Genomic DNA, 25,152 nt, shown 5'->3' with positions numbered 1-25,152 from the left:
CCTTTGTTGGAAGGGAATGGAAAGTCTGTCCTGTGAGTGGGTCTGGATTATCATGCATTCTTCAGAGTCTGAATCTGTAACCCCCCCAGGGCAATCCTCCCTTGGAGACTGGAAATCGGCCATGATCTCATGTTGCAGAATTTCATCAGGCATGATATCTGTGCATTTATGGGTGATGCTCCACTCCTAGAGTGATTTCCCTTGGCTCTGTAGGGTCCTCTGAGGTCCTAAGGATTCCTTTAGCACAGGCAGGCTTTCTCCCTGCAGCTGTGTGATCGACTAACCAGGATGTTGCGTGGTTGAAACTGTGGGAAGAGCCGTCGACAGGTAGGGGTGTACTACTTTGGAGTACTCACCTTATTGTTTCTTGTTGCTTGAGGATTTTCGTTTTTCATCGTCTAGTGGACAGTTCGCGAGTGATGCCCCGATATCAGCGTCGAGGAGCTGGTCGTTGACTATTCCTGTCCAGAAGAGAACCTATGTCCCTCTCTGGGTGAATGGGACTCAGATGATGAGCAAGGTTGCCCAAGCTCTTGCTTACGAGAGACTTGGGACAACGATGCTCCCGTTTTGACAGTCACTGTCGTCAACGGTTTCTCCGACTGTTTATTTGCGGACAGCAAGTTCTTGTTGCTTACCAGTATCTTCTGAGAGGGAGAGGGTTGCTGGGCCGCATGGCTTTGGCTCGTCGACTATTTCACCTCACCTCGAGTAGATTTGAGTTTTCTGTTTTATTCACAGGTCGCTATTCCGACCTGAATTCATGGCTGGACTGCGACTGCTTTCCGAGTGAGTGGTAGCTCTCCCACTCCTTGAAGACCCTGCCTCCGGTGCTGGGTAACACCCCTCGTTCTTTGAGGGTTTTTTGAGAGAAACCCCGACAGATCTAGCAGTCCTCTGTATCCAGACCACTCGTCAGGCAGTATATGCAGTCCAAATGCCTGTATCCTTCGTAGACATTTTTTAGGCCGCATGTACCACAGGCTTTTTTGGATACAGTGGTTTCCATATTCATTCACGAAGGGTTGTCACCCGCTCCGTATTCGCTGTTTTTGTTGAAAAGTTTTTAAAGGTTGAAGAAGATTTCTCTTAAGAGAAGTACACAAGGATTCCTACCAGCTAAGAAGACGGTTGAAATCTGAGGGGAAGCTGCTGGGCTGGAGCTATGCACTCAACGTCCTATTGGTAGGCACCAAAAGCACCCACAACATTGTGAGTAGGGCACTCAAGGTGTCAAATGTTCTTCCTTAAGAAAGGAAGATATAAGTAACCAGGGATTTCCAGCCACGCCGGTGAGATGAGTATTAGCATGCATCAGCACTTTTGAGTTGATTGATGACTCAGCAGGAGAGGCAACGCATACAGAAACAGGCCTTCCCACAGGAAGGCAAACTCGTCACCGCTTGGTGGAACCTGCTGGCAAATGCCTGGCATTTGGAGTTTGCTGCCGTCGCAAACAGACTGATCTGGGGCTGCCACACTTGATGAAGATGCGGTCCACCTGGTCCTGCCGAAGTTCCCACTCGTGGCAGGGGTGCAACTCCCTGCTGAGGGAGGCGACGATTGTGTTCGACTCGCGCCAGGTAAAAGGGGATGAGGAACATCACTTGCTCGATGGCCCAGTGCCACAAGGCCTGCGCCTCATTGGAGAGCGCTGGGGATCGAGTGCCCCCCCTGCTTCCCGATTTAGAACATCATGGTGGTGTTGTCCGTGAAGAGCCTCACCACCTTGCCCTTCAGAGACTGAAGGAATGGCTTGAGGGCTCAGAACACTGCACGCAGCTCCAAGATATGGCTGTGAAGATCCTTCTCCGCCTGCCACAGTCCTCTGGCGTGCAGGCGTCTGGTGTGGGCTGCCCAGCCCTCTAGGGAAGCATCCACAGTGACAGTCTCCTGGTATGGGGTGCTTTGGAACCCTGTGCCGGGGGCAACGTTGGTGTGGACGCCCCACAACAGAATCGCTCGTTGGAACTCGTCGAGCGAGATCTTGTCTGCTAAGCTTCCAGACACCTGAACCCAGCGAGCGTGCAGGAACTCCTGAAGAGGTTGCATCCGTAACCTGCAGAGCTGGATAAGGTAGATGCAAGACAACATGCCGAGCAGCGATGTTATGGCGTGGCGGTCTTCAGTGACAAAAGTCACGGCACTTTCCCCCAGAATGGCCGGTACACTCTCACCAGAGGGCGATGCTAAGCAGGAGACTGGTTCCTAGGAACAGCGCGTTCTGCGATAGTATCAAGCAGGACTTCGGATAATTAGAGAACCCCAGATCAGTCAGCAGCTGGACTGTCGTCTCTGTGTGTCCGACGGCCAACACTGGCGAACTGGACCGGATGAGCCAGTCGTCGAGGTACAGGTACATGTGTATCCCCAATAGACGCAGATGGGCCGTCACGGGTGCCAGGCACTTCAGCATGAAATCGGCCCCCAGGGTGTTCATGAAGGGGGTGGCCTTGAACTGGTAGTGTCGCCCTTCCACTATGAAGTGTAGCAACGTTCGGTGCTTCCCCTGGATGGTGATATGGATGTGGAAATAGGTGTCCTCCAGGTCCAGCGACGTCAAGAAGTCTACTTACAGTTGGCTGAGCACGTGCTGCAACGTGACCATCCTGAAGTTTTGTGACTTGAGGTACTTGTTGAGACGTCGTAGGTCTAGAATAGCCACCAGTTCATCTTCTTTTTGACCAAAAATATCTGGAGTACCAGATCTGCTGCCGCCTTTCGCAGCATGGCCCATACCTCCTCTAAGAGTTAAGGGATGTGCTGCTCCTGCTGGACTACCTGAGGGATCCACGGACACTTGTGCTAAAACTCCAGGATTTGTCAGCGGGCAAGAGCATCCAGCAACCATCTATCGGAGATCTTCTCCCATTTGCTGACTAATGCCGTCAGTTGGCCTCCCACCAGGTTTCATGGGTGAGGGGGGCCCTCCCGTCCTCCCCCCGACGTCTTTGCCGGGTCAGTCTTGCTTCTGCGTCCCACCTTGAGGGCGACAGTGGCACAGACCACCTCCACCGTAGGTCTTGCAGCAGCCTCTGTAGGCTTCCTGGGCTGTGGACCGGGAGGACTGACAGTACGACGAGGAGAACCCTTCATGGATCTGCCCGACTTTCCACTGGAGGAGCTAAAAGAAGAAAGAGTGGTGCTGTTGGAGTGCCGTCTCCACCTTGATGACTTCCAAAGAGGTCATCTCCAATGAAGGACATGTCCAGCACCCTCGTCTGAACTTCCTGACGGAAATGTGTGGCCTTCCGCCAGCCTCGACGACAGAGGCAGACACCGTTCCCCCCATCTCTCGGAAACCTGTGTTGGAGAGGTCCAGCGCCACTGATGGCATGGTCCGAAGCCACCTCTCCCCTCCTGGAAGATGGCGATCGCCTCTGTTCTCTCGTCAGGCAGGAACTCTCGAATTGGGCCCAGTTTGTACCACACCTCTCTGTTGTACCTGTCCAGGATAGCCAGTGCGTTGGCAGCCTTGATGGTTCATGCCGGTGTAAATAGCCTTCCTAGCCATGGCGTCCTATTTCTTCCTCGCAGTGTCTGGAGGGACTCAGGATGACGAGGAAGGGTTTGACGATCTCTTCCTCACGGTCGCCGAAACCACCAAGTCCGGCGATGGTTGCGACTGCAGACACCTGGGAGCTGACTCCAGCACCTGGTACTTTTTCTCCAGCCTATCCATTTTGGCTGGGACCGTGCAAGGATTCTTCAAGAGGGCCAGGCATTACTCCCACACGTCGTCCAGGAGGGGCACTGCCAGCTCTACCTCTTGGCTTCACGCCTCTGGTCAGGAAGCACTGCTCCTCGGATTAGTCAGGCATAAGCTGGAAAAGTTTGGAGGCTTTGGCGACCATGGAATGAAACAACCCCACCTCATCTGGTGGGGAGGCCCTCGGTTGCGGAGATCCACCCGCCATGACGATATAGTCGTCCGACAACGCTGTGCCCATCCCCATGTCCACCGGGTGGGGGGGGGGGGGGGGGGGGGGGGGGGCACTTGGCGCAGGTGTGGGGGCTAATACGGAGGTGCCAGATGGCACTTCCTCTTTTTAGCCAGAGGCTGATTTGGGGCCGCCGGGACCAGGGCCTGCAGCATCCTCTTCTGGATTTCTGACACCGTGTGTAGGGTCGAAAGGATGTCTAGGGATACATCTCTCAGCTGAGCGGGCGTGGTCATAACACTAGGCCCTGCACTGTCGTCCTCCACGTCCTCGTGGACCGTGTGCAGGGACTCCTGGTCCTAGTCAGAGGAGGATGAAACTTCCATAGCCTGAGGTACGGGCTGCGGTTGGCCCGGCACTTCATCACTCCCCCACCCCAGCCCACCCCACCCCCTTTTAGACCCTTAGGGGTCGGGCCTGGCACAGAGACGGCATACTCATCTCCGGGATGCCAGCAGGCTTCACCGCCCCAGCTGAGGCATTTCGCCTAAGAGGCAGGGACACAATGGGCACAGTAGGGGCCACCTTCACGGGGTCAGCCCCTCGGGGGCTGTTGGGCTTGGGGGTCGCATCCTGGGATGCGTTACAGAATTTCCCTTGGAAGAAAGGAAGGAAGGGGAACCTGCCGGGGGCTCCCTGGAGCTGCCACTGTGCTTGGGGACGGTACACCCACATGGTAAACGGATGTCCAAGGCCAGGGACTTCACCTCCAAACGTCCTGGAGTTCTGGCTAGGCTCCATTACAGCTTTTTCACGTTTTAGCCTTTTCTCTGTGCGCCCAAGTAGGTGCACCCACACATGTGCAGTACTGTTTTTGTCGGGACACCTGTGGGAACGCAGGAAGGTACGACATTTGTTGTCGCCTTCGAAGCAAGACGACGTGGAGCAACACAGGTTCGGTCCGCGCTTAGAAACCTGTGGGTATTAATATTAAGCGCATTATAAATAACCTATCATATATCATGGAGAGGCTCTTGTATAGATTTTCAGTTCCCGCTTCCCAATTCCACTCACATTTTGGTTCTCTGCATTCACCTTTTTAAAACATTCAATTACCTACATCACTTCTGACAGTTGACAAATCCAGATTATAAACCAGGAACTGTAGCGGCTGCAAAATAAAAAAAAAATATGCTACCTGACAATTCTAGCCTCTATTCTTCTAGGGTTTCCCCAAGCACATCTCTAGGCCATTGCACAACCACACTTCCATTAAATTATACTTCTTTCAAGGTAGCAAAAACCACCATTACTGGAAAATGCTGGTTCGGTGTTTGTATTTTCTCTTTCTACGGAAGTCCCCCTGCCACTGGAACCCCTTTCGGGTGTGTGGTGCTGTAGCCCGTAGGTTTCCTAGGACAGAAGGCATTACATTTTTGCATACAGCGATTAAATCACCCTCCAATGGTGTTGGCTGCTGCAATTTAGGTTTAGATTTGCCAGGGGAGCAGCTTATTTTAACACATTAGTAGCCCAATGTACCAGTATGGGAGCAATTGGGGTACTAATGTACATTATTTTTCAAGTAATTCTTTTGCCCATTTTGTTTGGGCCATCCCTTTGGCTATGGTAACCATGAGGCATGCCTAAAAGGGTTGTGCTAACATAGGCTCACAGAGAAAAGTCCTGCGCCTTCTAAAGTGGGTTGGTCAGTCACCTTGCCCAGACAGCTCCAACACACAAATTGAGTGCTTAAACCTGTGTTGCAGATTTGAGGGTGGTCTGAAAGACTCTGTGCAACTGCATGGTGTGGGACTGGAGTGAATGTGTATATTTATGGCATACCCTGTGCATTCCTTAAGACTGCCGATTCTTATCTGAATTGCTGGGAGGATTTGCCAGAGAGCTAGGCTGCTGAATTTCAGGACTCGATTTGGCCATACTAGCCGAGGTCTGGGTGATTTGTCACTTGCTCCAATTTCCTCTTGGCTGCTGTATGTCTTTTGTGAGCAGTTCCTAGTCCTTTTCCTGGTTATCCTCACTGACTTAACTGGATGCACCAGGTGGACTGTTTCTGGATTTTTTTGCATTGCTTCCCAGCCCTCCAGATAAGGTACGTATCAGGCCTTTTTACATACAGAAATCTTGTCAATACGGCCCTTTCAATTCTTCCTGGCGTACCACACACAGGCTATTTATGGCAGCACCCTCACAAATCATGGAGCTCGCTGGTGACAGCCTGGCTAGCAGCAGCTTGCAAATCCACTCTACTTTAGTAATCGACAGTTTCTTGAAAGAAGAAACCGAGATGAGACGTGGTCGGTTTAATTTATTTAACGTTCTCCTCTGTTAAGGATTCTATGAAGATAGTACTTTCGGAGTAATAAGATAGTACTTTCTGAGTAATGTAAAAGGGAATTTGTGTTTTGTTCAACTGCTTGCATTTTGTAGGTTACAGAGTTATTAAAGCATCTTGAATCATGAACATGTTTTTCACTTTGCTTTAGGACACAGGTATTGTGTAAAATGAAAATTGCTTGAACAAGGTCTGCATTTATGCTCAATTGGCTTGAATAGAGGCAGTGCAGTTGCAGCAGCATGGGCATTTCATACTTCGTACCTCGTAACAGGACTGCTATATATTCAGGCAAAGTAGACTCATTTTATCAACGGAGCTGCGATACCGTCCACGTCACCACACAATGCCAAATATTCACAGCATGGCTGATTGGGCATGATGCACATGTCTTAGCAGGACTGCTATGTTTTGGGACAGTACCTGAAATTTTTAACATAGCTGCTAAGAAAGCACGAACATATGTTGGCATCGTCTGAAGCAAGCTAAAGTGTGGGACTAGATACATGCACAATGCCATCATGCCTAGCAAACGCATAGCTTTGCGTACGCTTATCTGGAGACCGGCTTGATATTGGGGTATTTGCCGAAGCATGTTCTGCACTCTTTCCATGGATGGGAAGGCTAAGCCTGTTCTTGTATCTAATACAACTTCTAGGAACTGTTTTGATGTGTTTGGTACAAGACTATTTTTTTCTCATTCATCGAGTAGCCCAATTGGAAGAGGAAATTTATGGTTCTTTGCGTGTTTAGTTTGCAAAGATGGGGAGTCTCTCCTGTGATCAGCCAGTAGTCCAGGTAGGGCTACACTGGGATAGCTTCCCTGCGCAAGTGCGCAGCCACCACCACCAGTACCTTGGTGAATACACTTGGAGCTGATGCTATTCCCAAGTGTAGCACCTTGAAATGGTAGTGCTGGTTTTAAACCAAGGGGATTAAGCACAGGGAGTTTCGGGCACCTCCCTCACTTCCTGCCCTGCCAGACACGCTGGAGCCAGAGGCGGGCTTCACCAGTGAATCCCGCCAAAGACAAAATGAACAAAGGGACCAAACCTGGTTTGACACGCAGAGTAAATCTCAAGAACATTTCCAACAAGAAATGGCAAAAAAAGAGGACCGGGGCTATTTTGACAAAATGGGCACCCATTGGTGCTTTCCTGCATCTGCAATTGCAGCCAGCGGTAGAAACACAATGGTAGGAAAAAGTAAACCACTGCCACCAGCCATTAATTGTAGCAAGGGTAACAAAAATGTTACATGAGAAACTAGACAAAGGGGATACAAAGTAACCCCTCCAGCAGCCTATTGTAAGATGGTGTGTGCTGGATCTAGAAAGTTACAAAATGCAAGTAAAGTCAATTTTACTTCACTTGGAAACAGTAGTTTAACCAAGAGAAGGTATTTAAACCTTTGGGAAATCTGGAAGACTTCCCTGTGCCACTGCACTGAAGGTGCTGTGTGACACAATGTATAAAGATTATGCCTATGGAGTTTGTCAGACTCCAAAACCAAAAGAAACAGTCCAAATCACAGAAAACTACATGAGAGAGTGGGGAAAAAGGTCTCTCTCTAGGTTAGAAATTAAAAGTCCTAAAGTCCAGCAAAAAGAGCTGAGAGTATCCAAGGTAGATGGGAATTAGCACACTGAGAATTCTCCCCCAACACATGTTTCATTTTGGTACTACAATTCACACACCAATGGCTCTGCCACTCATTTATCAACATGAACAGTCCGCCCCACTGTATGAGACCTGCATAGTACATTCAGCCCTCCATCAAAACGAGTTGTGCACCCCGTTATACATAAAGAAATAGATTGTCGGGGGAGCGGTGGCAGGATGTCCCTGTAGTGGTAGCCTTAAGGATTAACCATTGCACCAAAACAAAATGTGCCAGTGAAGCTGAAAAATACTATATTCAGTAAAAAAGCTCAGGATCAAAGGCTGTTGGTATGCTGGGCGCCCTATTGAAGGACATGGGAACACTGTAAAAAGAAACATCTTTCATAAAACTGAAAAGAACTCTAACCACTCCACAGAATTAAAAGGGGTTGGGGGGAGGCAACAGGTTTTACTTGCCTTTTGTCCGAGCATCCTCTGAGCAGTCAGGAATTAAACCTGGACACAAGTCAGCCATGGTTTGGATTGAAGACTTATTAAAAAGAAAAAAAAAGGTTGAGAAAATGCACCTCCGACTCCCTAGCTAAGGACCAGTCTGTCAGAATGTCCATACAAAAATGTTTTGCCCAAAGTTCAATTTGGACCCTCACACAAACTAAATTCTGCGGTGAAGACGGAAATGTAAAAGTGTTCATAAAGAAATAATAAATGGCTCCACCACAAAGGTTCTTCAAAGATAACAATCCTTGCTTCAGAGGGTGTTTCCCTTCCTCTGAATTTCCCTTTATTCTCTAGTGTTTCACAAACAGTTCACTGTGCCTTTCTTGGCCAACAGTAACACTGGCGTACAAAACTGTTTGACTTTGTTACTTCATCGTTTTCAAGATTCCTGGTTAACACAATTCCTTGTCCTAGTCCTGGTTTTTCTTCTCAGGGCCTCTTTGGATTTTGTACATTTCTGGTTACTGCCTGGTATATTCACCTGCCACGGCTTCTCGTCTTCACACACACTTGTAATTGCCCAGTATACACTCCTCCCAGGGCTTCTGTTCATAAGGGGCTTTTGCCCACTCCCACAGATACACAAAATTGGTTGGATAATGTATCCCCTAACCCCCCCCCCCCACCCCTCGATCTATTATCCTGCTTGGATTTCCGTTACACTTCACACATTCACTTATTTGTAAAGGTTTTGTTTGTGGTTCAATTCACCCTTTAACATTATGCCCTTTCGCTTTCTCTGTTACAGTGTGCACAATTATTTGCATTCAGGGTGGTCGCCGATACGCCCCAGGGTCCCCGCCACCCGTTGGGGACTCACTGGCTCTTGTTGGCATCTCTGGACTCGTCTGCGGTCAGCCAGTGAAGGATCTCCACTAGTTTACTTCTCGTGATTGCTTCTGCTTTGTTCCATCTCACTGCTTCCACTGGTCAGGTCTGCTTCCTTCTTGGCTCCGGTAAGCCAAGCGCTGCAGTTTGTCACCTGCGAAGGCCCAGGAGTCGGCTCCTGGCAGCCCTGCAGCTTGTCCCGTGCAGCAGCTTCCTCCGTCAGTGAGCTGCCTAGCTCCACCATGCCAATTTCTAGCCTTTTCGCGTCGGACCCTCACAGAGAGGCTCAGCTCTCTCCCATCAGCAGCAGACTCTACATCAGATCATCTGCCTCTGCTTCTGTTTTTTGGACTTCCCAGACCCAGGTGCATGCAATCAACCACTAGAGCGCTCACTGGGTTTGTGGCCTTCATTCCGATTTGCTCAATCCATCTTCCTCGTCCCAGTATGTTGAGAATTCAGGGAAATATGGCCCATTGTTGAAAACGGACTCAAACAACTTGAATAAGCATTTTCAAAGGTTTTACAAGGTAGAACATAGGTGGAACGTTGGTCTATAGGTTTGGGGAAAGTGTTTGCCCTATTCTTCATAGGAGACAATAGGCCATGAGGCTATTGGGTATGGGAGGGTTATTTTCAAGGGAAAATGGGGATAGCATGTCTTACTCAGTGAAACCATGACACCTCCCCCGAGGTGTTCTCCTTCCATAAAACCCTCCCTCATTTAGCCCCCCCCCCCCACCCTCTCCCGGGTCAGGATCAGGTAGCATTTGCCATCCCCTGGGAAACATGCAAGGTGGTCGCTGCCGGGAAATCAGTGATTACTCCACCGGGTGCATCACAATCCTCAAAGATTGGGAGCCTAGGCAGAGCATTTGATAAAAAGGACCTGTTGAGCATCAACTGGGTTTGAGACAGGGTTTGCCCTCTCCAGATAGACACAACCTTATAAACCATGCATTCAAGGTTGGACAGCTTAACAAGTGAATGTGTCTGACAAATGCAAAACGTAAAATGATTCTGAAGTGGTTATGTAGTTATCTAGCTATTGTCTGGAACCAAGCATTGCTCTAATTCAAACCAAGTTGGAGATAAACACCTTGCCACTAACGTTTTGGGGAAACAATGCAGTTTTACAAGCCTTTGAAATGAATCACAGGTAGCACAGTCAACTTTGACCAAATGTTTTATTTTCCGCAGGAGGGGTGAAGTAGGAAGCGCTACATACCTGGAAGTCTTCCAAGACAATCTCCCACTTCTCTGTACTCTTATTACGGTTGCCAAGAAGCTGACCGCCAAAATGAGGTGAACTGCTCACAAACCCACAGTGGTAGGAATAAATGGTAGGTGCGCTGATGTGAGATACGTTGAAGGAGAGCGTGTCAGTAGAGTTCATCATTTGTACTTCGTGAAGGGAAAACCACTTCTGGCCTGAAGCCACATATTCGCGATTTCGAAGAAAAAACCTATAACAAAGACAAAACTGAAATGAATACAAGTATTGAAGAGAATCAAGAGAAACAGATAACTGACCAGACAAAAGTTACAAAGGCCGCCTTCAAACCCATTCCCACCATTTCAAATTTGTTTAGCATTAATTAAATTGAAGTTAGACTAGCCAGAATATATAGAACATTGGTGGGCAGCCTAAATGGCCGTTTTTAAATAGCATATGTCAAAGGGTTAATGAAAGGCATCAAAAACCCTCCATTTTAGTATATCCACTGGACCTGGAGGACATTGCCAACGTTACAGGTAATGCTATCTTACTTGTGAATCAGAGTATTACACAATCTCATTTCACCAATTACCATTATTAAATACTGATTAAATAGTGGACTGTGTTAGTGGTGCATGATGGTATCTTGCTAGGTGTCAATGAGTGTTTGAGGCGACTAGTCCATGCATTCTAGAGGTGTGGGAGAAGAGCCAGGAGGGGAGAGCACTGTATCCAAAAGGTGGTGGCTGCAATACTAAGCTGCAAGGCTTCACATTTTCTTATAATGGGAAACAATAAACAGGCACAAAACAGATGGTTGGCAATCTTGTATTGGAAACCCTGAGAGATTTTAACAGCAAACCAGGACTTCATATTTTAATACAAAAAAGTGGCCATTTATGGTCAATGCTACACTGATAAAATGTCTGGTTGATACCCAGCTGACTGACCACGCCACACACTTCAGCAAGGAAAACCCGTTATTCCATCGTCATTGCAAAACACTTTTCCATTATAGCATCCCAAGGCATAAAATAAGCAGTGTCGCATAGCGATTTACTATGCAATTCTGTAGGTTTGATAATCAAATGAACACTTGTGTAGCAAACTTAGCTATTTAAGTTGCCCTCTTCAATTAATGCACACCTCGCCCTGCATTCCTCTTGCCCTGGGTGCACCAGTAATCATCTCCTCCACTCAAGTGCCAATGGCATGTATGTGTAGGAGTGCTAAGCAAGAATATTTTTTTAATGATTTTATTACAAACCAGAAGTAAATCGGGATGATACTTGTATAAAGCTTTCTATATCCTGTTTGGCAAAGACCAGTATATGTCAACTTTATATCTTTAAAAAGACAGTCATGCAATTCCATTCCTAAAATGAAAGTTCTTACATGATGCATAATTACAGTATTGATACTGTAAAACACTGCATCATCTCCATGCTTTACAGTAAAGTTTAAGTTAGCCTATCTGAATGTCATAGTGTCAACTATATTTCATTTTGTTGGGTAAGATGCACCATGTTGACTAGTTAACTTTTGAAAATGTACATGATCAAATGCTTTTGATGGCAAACCTAGTTCTGTAACCTGCAGGTTGCATACATCTTGCAACTGGTGCTAAACCCATGACCAAGCCATTGCCATTCTACATGATCACTGTTGATTTATACCAGGTACCCTGAACGTGAGATGACCACAAAATGACATGCATTACTTACCGTAAAAGCATTTCCGATGGTTGTATCTGCTTAGATTCACATGCTGTGCATATGGTCTGACATCCAGTGGTAACCACAGAGTATTGCATCTTGTCTTTCGAGAATCCAAAGGGGACGTCGACATGGGCATGCCTGTAACACTATCCCTATGTAACGTGTAGTGTACCGAAGATCCCTCACGTGTTGAGGTCCCTCCGATTGTATTTTATCTGCCCAGAGGGAGCCTTATGACTATCGTGAGTACAGAAAGAGAGGAAGTAGTAAGACGTCTATGTTTCTTCCATCCGATCGTGGAGGAAGGGTGGGTGCATGTGAATCTAAGCAGATACAACTATCAGAAATGCTTTTACGGTAAGCAATGCATGTCTGACGTTTGTTAATCTGCTTAGAATCGCATGCTGTGCATAGACTAGCGAGCAGTACCCGAAGTTTGAGGTGGGTTCTGAGAAGGAACAGTAGTGAATAGAGGTCTTAGTACTGCCTGTCCCACCTGAGAATCGGACCTAGAATGAGTGTCTAGGCAATAGTGTTTTGTAAAGGTGTACAGAACTACAGGTTGCCGCTTTGCAAATAGATTCAAGGGGAACATTTGCAATGAATGCTATGGATGCCCCAGTGCCTTGAATGGAATGTGCTGTAGGTTTCAAGGGCAGCTCTCTCTTAGCAAGAGTGTAGCTGAGTGTGATGCATTTTTTGACAATCCACCTACAGATAGTGGATTTGGAGACTGCGTCGCCTTCTCTTCCTGCCGCCACTGAAATGAAAAACTGATTAGTCTTTCTAAGTGGTCGAGTTCTTTCCATGTAGAACATGACAGCTCTGCGTACATCCAGTGTGTGCAGCGTTCTTTCTCCCAGGCTTGAAGGATTCTGAAAGAACGTTGGTAGTTCTATTGACTGGTTCGCATGGAACTTGGAAATGAATTTAGGTGCAAACCTAGGGTGAGTGCGCAGAACCACCTTATCTTTGTGAACTGTTACAAAGGGATCTAGGATCGAGAGCGCTTGTAGTTCACTTACCCTCCTAGCTATAAAAAAAAACAAACAGTCTTATAGATGAGGTCTTTAAGACTTGCCTTGTGCATGGGCTCGAAAAGAGCCTCCCCATCGGCCTAGTCAACACCACGTTTAGGTCCCATCCGGGAGCCGGATTAGAAATGGGAGGGTGAATTCTCTTCACTCCCTCCATGAAAGCTTTAATAACTGGTATCTTCCACCAAGACACTCTGTTGTGATGTAGTTAGGCTGAAAGTGCATCTAGGTGCATCTTTATGGAGTTAAAGACCAGGCCTGAGTCAAGTAAATAAGTTGGGTATAAAACAATGTGTGTGGGAGAGCAGTTAATCAGGTTAATGTTCTTTGAGTTGCACCAGATGACAAACCATTTCCATTTACTGGAATAGCAGTATCTGGTGTTCTGTTTTTCTTGCCTCCCTGAAAATGTCCATACATCTCAGAGGGAGTTGCAGATGTCCAAACTCTATGACCTCAGGAGCCAGGCCGCTAAGTTCAATGTCTGCGGGCATGGGTGAAGCATCTCCCCTCTGTCTTGCGAGCAAGGCAGTTTGACTGGAGCAGATAGGGACATCTCCATCAGATGAGCGAACCAGGGTTGGTGGGCCCACATGGGGGCCCACCAGTATCATCGTGACTGGTTCCTGGTGCATCTTGTGCACAATCTTGTTGAGAAGGGGAGTCGGGGGGGAGGAGGGGGGTGGTTGTTGAAGCGTAGACAAATTTCCCTGACCATGTTATCCAGAGTCCGTTCCCCTTGGAACGGTTCTGGGGGTACCTGGAGGTGCAATCTTGGCATTAAGCATTCTCCAGAGCTGCTAACAGATCCATCTCTGAGAAGCCCCATTCTGCGAAAACGTTGGAGACTATGTCTCCATGTAATCGCCATTCGTACTCCCTGGGCAACGGAAAGTCTCTTCTGAGTACGTCTGCCAGAAGATTGAGTTCCTCTGGAACCTGTGTTTGAGAGCCCACTTCCAAATGTTCTGGGACAGTTTGGACAGCCCTGGAGAATGAGTGCCCCCTTGTTTGTTCAGATAGTACATGGCCGTGGTGCAGTCCGAGGATCAGGATCGTCTTTCCCTGCAGCTTTGTCTGGAAAGCTTTCAGTGCTTGGAACACTGCCAACAGTTCCAACAGGTTTATGTGGTTGGATGCTATGTCTGACAACCAAACTCTGTACGTTGTTTGTTGAAGCAGGTGAGCTCCCCACCCTGTAAGAGACGCCTCTGTGTTTAAGAATGGCTTCCACTGTGGGAGTGGTAAAGGATTTTCCTTTCAAGAGGTTGTCCATCGACCACCACTGCAGCGCGAGAACGAGGGCCAGCGAGACGACCACTAGATCGTCCCACTGTCCGCTGGCCTGACACCACTGGCTGTTGAGCCACCCTTGCATTGGGCGCATGCGCACGTGAGGAACCAAGTAGATACATGACACCATCATTCCTAGTAGTTGCATAGCCTTGCGTACAGTCACCTCTCGACTGGCTACATACGGAGGGACCTGAAACATGTTTTGGACCCTCTCGGAGGGGAAGACAAGCCCATCCTTTGTTCGAATGAGAGCCCCTAGGAACTGTCTGAGCTGATTGGGGTCTAGGCTGCATGTTTGCTCATTGATAGAGAATCCCAGACTGAATAAAAGATCTATCGTCTTTTGGGTATGTGACAGTCATGTTTCATAAGAGTCCCCTGTTATGAGCCAGTTGTCGAGATAAGGATAGACCGGGATGGATTGCCTGTGCAGATGTGCTACTGCCACCGCTAGTACTTTTGAAAGTACCCTTGGTGCAGATGCTATGCCGAAGGGTAGTACTTTGAACTGATAATGCTAATCTTGTATCATAAATCAGGTATTTTCTGTGCGCTGGCAACATTGAAATATGAAAGTATGCATCTTTTATGTCCAGTGTTGCCATGTAATCTCCCTGTGATAGCAGTGGAATTACTTCCTGCAGAGTGACCATGCAGAACTTTTGTGGCTTTACAAATTTGTTCGCTGGGCGCAGATCTAAAACAGGGCTCATGGTTCCACCCTTTTTGGGTACAAGGAGGTACACTGAATAAATACCTTCTTTTACCTGTGACAGAGGTACGATTTCTAAGGCTCCTTTCTCCTGTAGTGTCTCAACTTCCTGAAGAAGAATGCGAAGATGGTCTGGTGTCAGTCGTCTTCCGCGTGGAGGTCTGAATGTTGGGGACCAGTTGAACTCTATACAGTACCCGTGGGCCACAGTCTTTAGCACCCACTGGTCTGTAGTTATTCCCTCCCATGCCTGAAGAAACGATGTTAGCCGGCCCCTGACTGGGGAGGCATGGGAAGGGGCCCGAATCTTTGGGTCATTTTGAACCTGAGGCCGGGGAGCCTCTGGGGGTAGAGTTCCGGCCTCTTCCTTTGCCACGACGCTGACCCCTTTGGGGACACAGGGTGGTGTATCCGCTATTTCCCTGTGTGGAATTCCAATTGTTTCCAGAGGAATATTGTTGAGGGAAGCGTTGGCCACGAAAAAGCCGTTTGGACCCAGATCCTCGTCTTGTAGAGGGTCTTTGGGTAATTTGGTCCAGTGTTTTTAGGGTGTCATGCTCCTTTTTTGCGGTCTTGAGGGCCTCATGGTCCGCCTTCCCAAACAGGTTGGATTCTTCCACAAGTTTATCAGTGACGCTTACGTTTCTGGCTTGAATCCACAGTTCTGTAGCCACACATGTCTCTTCAAGAGTGTGCCCTGAGCCAGGGCCCGACCAGCCGATTCTACAGAATCCAAAGTATTCTTAAGAATGCTTTGGTTCACCTGTCTGCCCTCAGTGACAGTGGTGAGGAGCAGAGTACGTAGGGATTTGGGAACCTCCTGTATGCCTTCCTGAAGTAAGGCCCACTGGGCATCGGCGTAGCGTAGCTGGCCAACAATGTTGTGTTGTTGGTAAAGCGCATTGAGAATGCTGCTGCGACTGTGATCCTTTTCCCAAGGGCGTAGAGAAGTTTACCTTCCTTATCAGGGCGTGCCTCGTCGGTTGAAGAAGGACGAAAGTTTTGATAAGGAGGGCACCAGCCATTTCTTAATTGAATTGAGGAGAGGAATAGCCTAGCTGGCCAGCGGTTTCTCCTTGAGGATGTCCTCCACGAAGTCAGCTTCGGGGACCACTTCATCAATAGCAATTTTGAAGCAATCAGCTGCTTTACGCAACATTTTGTTAAAAGTCAATTAATCATCCACTGGCGAGGGTTGTTGCATAGTGGGGTGGACTGAGGAGAATCCTGAGACAGGGCATCAGGATCCGGGGACTGCCATGGTGGAGGGTCACCCACATCTGGGTTCTCATCCCAGCCCTCTATGGGATCATGCATGTCCTCAGGGTTGATGAATTCCTCATCCTGAGTGTCAGCAGGAATGTCATCCTCAGTTAGGTCGTAGTTGTGTATATATCCTCTTCTAAGGAGGAGTCAAAAAGCCTTGGAAATTTAGCTTTGGGGTGCACAGGGCTCATCCCTTGGCCTCCTTGGTGTGGGTTGTTCTCAACGGGAAACAAACCTGTCCAGCCTTTCCATGAAGTTCTCACACTTTTCTCTAGTCCAAACCGAGGACCTAGAATGGTCTAGAGGTGGAAAAGGGTCTTGAACACTTTCATCCGTCGAAAAGCGTTGAGATTTATCATGTGGGTCCGGAACCTCCACAACCTCTTTCGAACCTGAGGAATGACAGGGACCGGAGGAAACGCGTACATAAGTGGGAATGACCAATCTACGACTAACGCGTCCCCTAAAGCTGCTCAGAGCAAATTCCCTTGAGCAAAATCTCTCACTTTCGGTTGGCACCGGTCGCGAATAAATCCACTTGAGGGGTCCCCCAAAGGGTGAAGATCTCCAGAAGGACTTCCTGAGCTTACTCCCACTCGTGGGAGACCGTGCTCTGCCTGCTCGGAGCGTTCGCTGCCGCATTCTCCTCTCCGGCTAGATGAACCGCTGAGAGTGAGATTCCTTGTTGTATTGCCCAGAAGCAGAGCTGCATCGCCTCTCTGCACAGCGGGAGTGAGCCTACTCCTCACCCTCTTTTTTGTTGAGGTAATGCATGGCCACCGTGGTGTCAGTCATTATCAAGACACACTTCCCAGAAAAGCCTTCAGGGCCAGCCCGATGGCCCTCAGCTCCAAAAGATTTATGTGGAGTTTGGACTCCGACAGAGACCAACGACCGCTGGTGGACAGATGGTTGGCAAGAGCTCCCCATCCTGTTAAGGAAGCATCCGTCACCACTGTCACCTTCGGCCACGGCTGCCAAAAAAGCTCCCCAATCAGATTCCTTTCGCTGGCCCACCACAGAAGATCCTGCGAGACCCTGAGCAGAATCTGAAGAGGATCTAACATTTTGCCTGAGGATTGCGACCACTGCGTCTTGAGAGCCCATTGAAGGGATCTCATTCTCAGTCTGGCCTCTGGCACCAGGAAACTGCAGGATGCGATGAGGCCGAGCAACCTTAAGAATTCGAAAGCCGGAAGACTCTGGGCATGTTGAAATTTGTTAACCAACTGTACAATGTGATGAGCCCTCACCTTGGGTGGTGAGCACTTCAAGGATGTGTCCAAGACAGCCCCGAAGTACTGGAGCTGTTGGGAAGGTATCAAATGCGACTTCTGGAAATTGAGGGAGAAGCCCAGCTTGTGAAGGGAGTGGCAGGTGAGACAGATGATCCAAAGCTTGTTCGGGAGAACATGCTCGGATCAGCCAGTCATCCAGGTTGGGGTAAACGTGAACCCCCCCCACCCTCTTCTGAGAGGGCAGGACCCGAAACTGAAAGTGCAAGTTGCCAGCCGCAAACCTCAGGTACTTCCTGTGCGTGGGATGGATCGGCACATGGAAGTAAGCATCCTTGAGATCCAGAGACACCAACCAATCCTGAAGTTGAAGGGCCTGGAGGGGTCGAGAAAGAGTGACCATCTTGAACTTGTCCTTCCTGAAGTTTGTTCAACCAATGCAAGTCCATGATGGGTCTCAATCCCCAGTCTTTCTTTGCGATAAAAAAAATAAGGCGAATACCATCCCTTGTTCCTCTCCGCTACAGGCACCAGTTCTATGGCGCCTTTGTCCAGCAGGGACAAGATTTCCTGCGCAAATAGCGAATCCAGAAGCTTCAAAGAGTTTCCCTGGTGGATTGTCGTGAGGCTGCTGAAGGGAAGGCAGTAGCAGTGGGCTATGGTATCCAGAACCCACGCAGCTGAAGTAATGGCACACCATTCTTCAAGATGCTGGGACAGCCTGCACCCAACCAGGGAACCATGGTACATGGCCTTGGGACTGTTTAGAAGCGGCTGCGGCAGTGCCTGAAGGCAAAGAGGCAACTGCCCGAGTGGCTTTGGCACAACGATTTCCCTGACCACCACGGGTACTTTTTCACTGGCCCATTTGACTGGCAGCCCCTCTCGTTCGACCAAAAGAGGAGTAGAAACGAAAGGAACCTCCCCTCCACTGCTGTCCCCTAGGACAAAAAGGCGGAGGTTGGCGCACTGCGGCGCTTAAAGATTGCCGCAGCTTTTGAGGTCTGCAACCTCTCAAGGCTCTCGCCAGCCTAGCTGCCAAATAAATGTAGGCCATTAAAGGGCATGTTCAGAACACTGCTTTGCACATCCGGAGCAAACCCAGACTTCCGCAACCACGCAAATGTGCGTAGAATGGTGCTCGCATCAATGGACCGGCTCACACTGTCAGCCGTATCCAAACCTGACTGAAGGGCCTCACACATGGTATCCTTGCCATCCTGCACGATAGCAAGTAAACCATCCCTTTCTTCCCCCTCGGGAATACAGTCAGCCACAAAAGAAACAATTCCACAGAGCTTGTGTAAACTTTGCCAAGGCACATGTGGATTTCAAGGCCATACTCCCAGCAGAAAACACCTTCCGTGCCCAACCGTCGAAGCGCTTGTCGTCCCTATCCGGAGGGATGGAAGGGTACGCGGCCTGCCTCGAAGTGGCCATAGCCACCTGAATCATCAAAATCTCAGGAGTGGGGCGAGTAGATAAAGAGCTGGGGTCGCTAACAGAAGGGCGGTCTTTCTTGGTCAAGGACTTAGTAACAGCCGGAAGAGAATCCGGAGACTGCCAAGCAGCTGCCACCATCTTCTGCAAGGAAGGATAAAAAGGCAAAACCGGGTCAGAGGACGGACCCTGATCTAAAATGTCAGTCAGATCGTCCTGCACAAAGTCTTCAGGAGGACGGGACCAGCCCAGATACTCCGAGACCCATGACAGGAGTCTTCTGTATGAAGACTCTGCATAAGGCTCAGGTCTACCAAAGTCCACTTCCGGGGAAGTGTCCAACCCACTGGCATCATGGAGCGAGACTGTCTCAAATCCTCCAACTGACTCACCAGAAAATTGGGGAGCCTCATCCAGTTCACCAGGGTTCTCAAACTCAGACCTCTCCTCTTTGTAAATGTTAACCAGAGGGAGGTAAAACCCAGGTCTGGTGACAGGAGCGGGCCTGGAGGCCACAACTGGCTGCACAGACATCGATATAGCCTTCCTCGGAGGATCCACGATGTCCGGAACTCCAATGGCACACTGAAAAAAATCCCTGAAGGTGCCGAAAGCGTCAAAAGCTTTGACGTCAAAAGCGTCGACAACCTCGACGTCGGGAGCGCCAAAGGCTTCGACGTCGACATAGGTGCTGATGGCGCCGTGGGCTGGTATGATGGCAAAGGGGCGACATCCGAGTCGGACGGACAAAGCCCCGACCGAGTCGACGCAGCATCGAGCCCTCCATAGGTAGCTGCGGTCTCGCTGGGGACGAGGACCGAGACCTAGAGACACGTCTCTTGCAACCTTTCAATTCCTCGTCCGTACGGGGCCTTGACGGCTCCCAATATGTATCACGTCACGAACCCGAAGGCGTGCGAGCCATGGAACAAGACCAATTATGGCCGGCTTCGTAAGAAATTAAGAATTGAAAAAAATCACCATCATAGATTTCCTAAACACCGCCCATTCCTCTGGAGTTGAGGACTTCGTAGGGCACGTAACCTTCCTCGAGGTACCATCCTCCGAGGAGGACAGGGAAGGCGACCGGTGACAGCGCTTCGAGTGCCGGGACAAGGAAGACTAGGCTGGAATCACTCCGGGACCAAGCTCCCCGGGATTCCTTCTGATGCGGAGCGTCGCCCCTCGAGTCATCAGTACAAAACCCCTTGGACTTTGAAGCACGGGACTTAACAGGCTTCAAGCCCCCACCTACCAGGAGCTTCCCCTTCTGCTCCAGCAAGGCCTTGGCAGTCAGCGACTGGCATTTCGAGCAGTCATCAGTGTTGTGCGACTTGCCCAGACACCACAAACAAATGCGGTGGGGGTCGGTGAGCGACATCTTCGACTTGCAGTCCCGGCAGGTCTTGAAGCCAGACCGCGGAGTCAGAGGGGTCGAAGAGAAAGACATCTACGAAGAACACATATGAGGCGCGCAGAGTCTCACGAAGTTAACACGTTCGTGGAAAAAAATGGGACTGAGGCTATGGGTGCTGTGCATCCTATTTATAACATCCTGTGACGTCGCCCTCGATGGAGGCCTTCGAGGGACATAGACCCGATGCCATCGACGCAGGACGCCCTCTGCCGAAAAAATGTTTCTGAAGTGCACAGCTGTGGACATTAAATGTCAAAGATGTTTAATGCGTTGGAGGACACAATCCATACGAAAGGGAATTACTTATAATTGCATACTCCTGGCTTCCATCACACTTCCCCACACAGATACGAGGTGGAGCACGAAAGCAAACTCTGAACAAGGCAAAACACACAAGGAAGCAGCAGTTCTGAGATGGCAGTATAATACAACGAGAAAGACGGAAAGACCAGAAAGTGTTGCAAGGAGGGAATTGCCCTTGGCCTTTTCAGAGGAAGGAAACAGCTACTTTCACAAGCCCTCCATGATAAGAAACAAGGCCGGGAATTAAAGCTGAAGAAAGGTGCATTGTGTGTCAAAGGTAAAGTAAAGTCAGCACAGCAGGTGAGTTAGGGAGACAGATAGCAGACCAGGCGCTTTGTTAGAACCAAGGTTGCAAGCGGCAACATTGTATGGATAAATCTGCAAAGAACAGAATTTAGCATGTGTGGAACGACGCAAATATATTTGAATATCCAAGGCGTGAATGAACTTTTAAAACTTTTGAAACCAAGGTAGATGCCATATACAGAGTGGTCCGGCGCCATGTGGGTGCTCATTCGAAGATATCCAACTGAGTGTGTAAAATTGTGAGCTGTGAAATCGAAGTGGTCCTGCAACGGGTCAAGCCAAACCCTGTGCACATTCGAAAGTCTGATAGCTAACAAGAACTGTAATTGGTCCGAGCCCGGCTGAGTAAGACAAATTGTGAAAAGGGATCTGAGTCCAGAAGAAGGGAATCCAGGGTGAACCATGAGTTACCCGAGAGAAGATCATTTATAAGCATTGTAGAAAAGCGGTCAGAGCCCGGCTGAGGGGGATCCAGGGTGAAGAGTTTATCGCCAGACTCGAACATTTGTAAATTAACTTTGTTTTGGTACATCAGGCACTCTCAATCAGGAGACTTTGATACGCAAGAGACTTGGGCACAGAAGGCCCTGATTTTAGTAATGGAACTGTGTCCCTGTGCCGAAGAAGCCAGAGTGTCCTCTGGTTGAGCGAACCCCTTTGTCACATGCCGACAACGTGGGGAAGGGAGGCCAATGGCCTGAATATCCTATCATTTTGTGAACACTTTTTTCATGAATATTACCCCATTATTAGTATAGGCCCATTAATTTTGACGAGAACCCACTAGGACTGTTATTTAATGATCGTAGAGTGCTCCCATCTTATAGTTGGGTTTAAATAGGTTTTTATCACCCCCTTGATAAAGTTCAATAAACACCCTTGAACTGTGGTCACTTGTGTCTTTTTTTGATTCCATGCCTTCCTTACAATAATCTACTGAAACCGGTAGACCTCAAGTCTTCAGGCCGATTCCCTGAACCCCCAGAGCATTCAGACTAGTGAATGTCATGGAAGAAAATGATTCTGATCTAATTTATGCAGAGAATTCTGCTTTTTAGACACACTTAAGAGGGAGACATAAAATGTAAGTGTTGGGTTTCTTAGCAAACCAGTAGTTGTGGGAAAGTAGTGAGCTAGATTAGTGTCAGCCCCTTACCAATCCTATTTTCTAGACAGGCGGCACACTAGTACCAGCTAGGATGAGAAGGATCTATTTGAACACTGCGCCCCCGTAACTGCGACGGCCGAAAATGCCGACACCAGTTACAGTGCGGTGCAGTGATCATATGGATCACTGTGCATGCTTCCCCCGGCCTACATTACCCCTCCCATCCCCCCACTCCACTCACCTTTAGGGCGGCACACGCAGAAGTGTGCCACCTGCCCCCTGCGATCCCTGCAGCGTGAGCTCTTCCCACTAACGTGGGTTAGAGCCGACGCTGCAGGGTGCTTTTTATTTTTCTTACATGTCCCCCGCTTTCCGAAATGGTAAGCGGGGGACACCCCCACAACCCCTGACCCCCGTTAATGCACCCAGGTGGAGCGGAGGACACCCCCGCTCATCTTGGGCGCAGTAAATGTCACTCATTTTGTGCACCTCCAAAGTCACAGTGACTGCGGGGGCACACAAATGAGGGTGACATTTTTGTACAATACCGGATGAGAACACCTTTTGAGATAGGGCTAGATGGACATTCCGAGAGGGAGATCTAGCGAACTGTAGGCCGATGACAAAATAGAAGTTACAAATAGAACCTCGAAAAACCAGGGTTTGAATTTCCGAGAACATTTAGGGATGTTGATATTTGTAGCCAACCACACTGTTATTCCCTTTATAGAGAGGCGCATGCCGTCTTTTTGTCAGCAAAGTTCTTGGTTTTTTCTTGGGCATGTTTTAGTTACATAGCTGCCGTCTGAAATCCTTGTAACAACTGCAGGTGTTCATGAGCCGCCGTAACTGGAGTGGATTTTAGAGGCTTCATAGGAAACGAGGAAGGATGAGATCCTTAAGTCACATGAAATGCTGTATCCGCTTGGGAGGAATGATGCGAGTTGTTAAAGGCAAATTCAGTTATGGGTAACAGCGTCAACCAGTCGTCCTGCATAGTGGCATAGCAACTCAAGTACTGCCCTATTACCTGGTTCACTCTCGGTTTGGCCATCTCTTGGGGGCTGGGGAGGCTGAAGAAAATCATGTCAATTCCTAGGAGACAACCGACTTCCCTCTAAAAACGAGACACAAACTGGGTTCCTTTATCTGTAATGATGGTTTTAGAAAGACTGAAGACAGAATACGTGTTGAATGAAGAGCCGGGCCCTAGAACTGGCCGAGGGAAATCTTGGGAGTGCTACAAAATAAGCCATTTTAGTGAATCGGTCTACGATTGTCAGAATCGTGGTATGTCTATACCAGTGGAAGGTCAATGATGAAATCCATTCAACTGTCTTTCAATGGACCCTTTGATATGGGCAGTGGCTGCAATAGGCCAATGGTCTTCGAGTAATTGACTTTTGACTGAGGAAAGACACTGCATCCTCGGATATAGTCGGACATCAGCCCATTCCTTCCACGAAGCATACCTCTACATTTTCTTTTTTTAAGATTCCGAAGTGTCCGGCTCCAAGACAGTCGTGACACCATTGAAGGAAACAGACCTTAAGTAACCACAGTCTCTTTCCATGGACTAGAAGTCCTATTCTTTCCTGATGGGTAGGATTCATCAAGGAATAGTTTTTTTTCCATTGAGTCCGTATAAGTGAGACGCTGACGTTCCTCATACCCTTCCAATTCAGATTGAAGCGTGGAGAGGATTTGAGAAGGAGCAATAAACGAGTCCTTCAGCTTTTCCATGGGTATAGGATCCTTTTGGGATAACATGTCGGCTTTGATATTCGGAGAGCTTGCAGTATAGGTGGCCTTGAAGTTGAAACATGAAAAGAAATACAGCCAATGGTTTTGTCTTTGATTGATGGAGCGATCTATACGCAAGAATTATCGGATTCTGGTCCGTAATTACCATGATGGGATGTGTTGCTCCCTCGAGATGTCGTCATCAGGTGGTAAAAGCCTCTTTAATAGCCAACAGTTTCTGATCAAATATGCTTTAGATCTGTCCCGCAGCATTGGGCTTTCTGGAATGGTATGCTATAGGGTGTTTGAGTTTGTATTGGGGGTCTGCTTGGGACAGTACCGCACCCACTGCTTAATCAGAAGCATCGGCCTCCACCACAAAGGCGAGTTCCGGGTTCGGGATTCTCAAAAACGGGGCTGTGGTGAATCTTTGCTTCAGACAATCTAAGGCTTCTTGGGTCGGCTGGTTCTGTGCGAATACGTCTTTTAGTAGGGTGGTCATGGGTAACAGAATCTGAGAATATCGAGGAATTAACAGTCTTTAGAAATTGGCATAGCCAGGAATCTTTGCAGACTCTTGACAGACATAGGGACCGGCCACTCCAAGATGGTATCGATCTTTCTTGGACCCACCTCTGTGTGTCCTGGGGATAAGACATAACCCAAATATGTCACCTTCTGTTGATGAAAAGCGCATTTGGACGCCTTGGCATAGAGGTGGTGTTTCCTTAGCTGTGATATAACCTCCCTTACATGTACATCATACTTGTCCTTGGAAGTGGAATAAATCAAGATATCGTCGAGCTAGAAGACGATGTAGACATCTAGGATGTCTCTGAAGACACCATTTAGGAAGGGTTGGAAGGCTGCAGGGGCGTTACAGTTAGGAATTATTTTTCGAAGTCCAACTAAGGGCTTAGTAAAAACATCTAATTAAGACAGTACAAGACTCCAATCTTAGTATAAGGCTGTACCACCTGAGTATATGGTAGCATAGACAGAGCAGCCAGGCTTATCTTAGGAGGGAGATAGGGCTGTAGATTGGTACAAAGAAATTATAGCATACATATGGTCCAAAGAAACACTGAAACACCATGTATTGTAAAAATAAAGGGTTCATTTAAATACAAGTAGGACAAGATTAATCTTGGCTAGGTAGTGCTCATA

General features: G+C 48.5%; 1 protein-coding gene across 1 annotated transcript in view; it reads right to left on the bottom strand.

Annotated features, from left to right (window-relative positions):
• The window catches only part of ATP6AP1 (ATPase H+ transporting accessory protein 1), a 386,669-nt gene that overhangs the window by 16,841 nt on the left and 344,676 nt on the right, over positions 1 to 25,152 (bottom strand). The window contains exon 9 of the mRNA XM_069645470.1: positions 10,414 to 10,651. Coding sequence (XP_069501571.1) covers positions 10,414 to 10,651 — 238 coding nt within the window. The remainder of the gene's footprint in view (positions 1 to 10,413; positions 10,652 to 25,152) is intronic.

Source organism: Ambystoma mexicanum, chromosome 2p, assembly GCF_040938575.1.
Source record: "Ambystoma mexicanum isolate Mex_15411 chromosome 2p, UKY_AmexF1_1, whole genome shotgun sequence".
Lineage (NCBI taxonomy): Eukaryota > Metazoa > Chordata > Amphibia > Caudata > Ambystomatidae > Ambystoma > Ambystoma mexicanum.
Note: the sequence above shows the minus strand (reverse complement) of the source record. Positions and strands in the feature narration are given on the sequence as shown.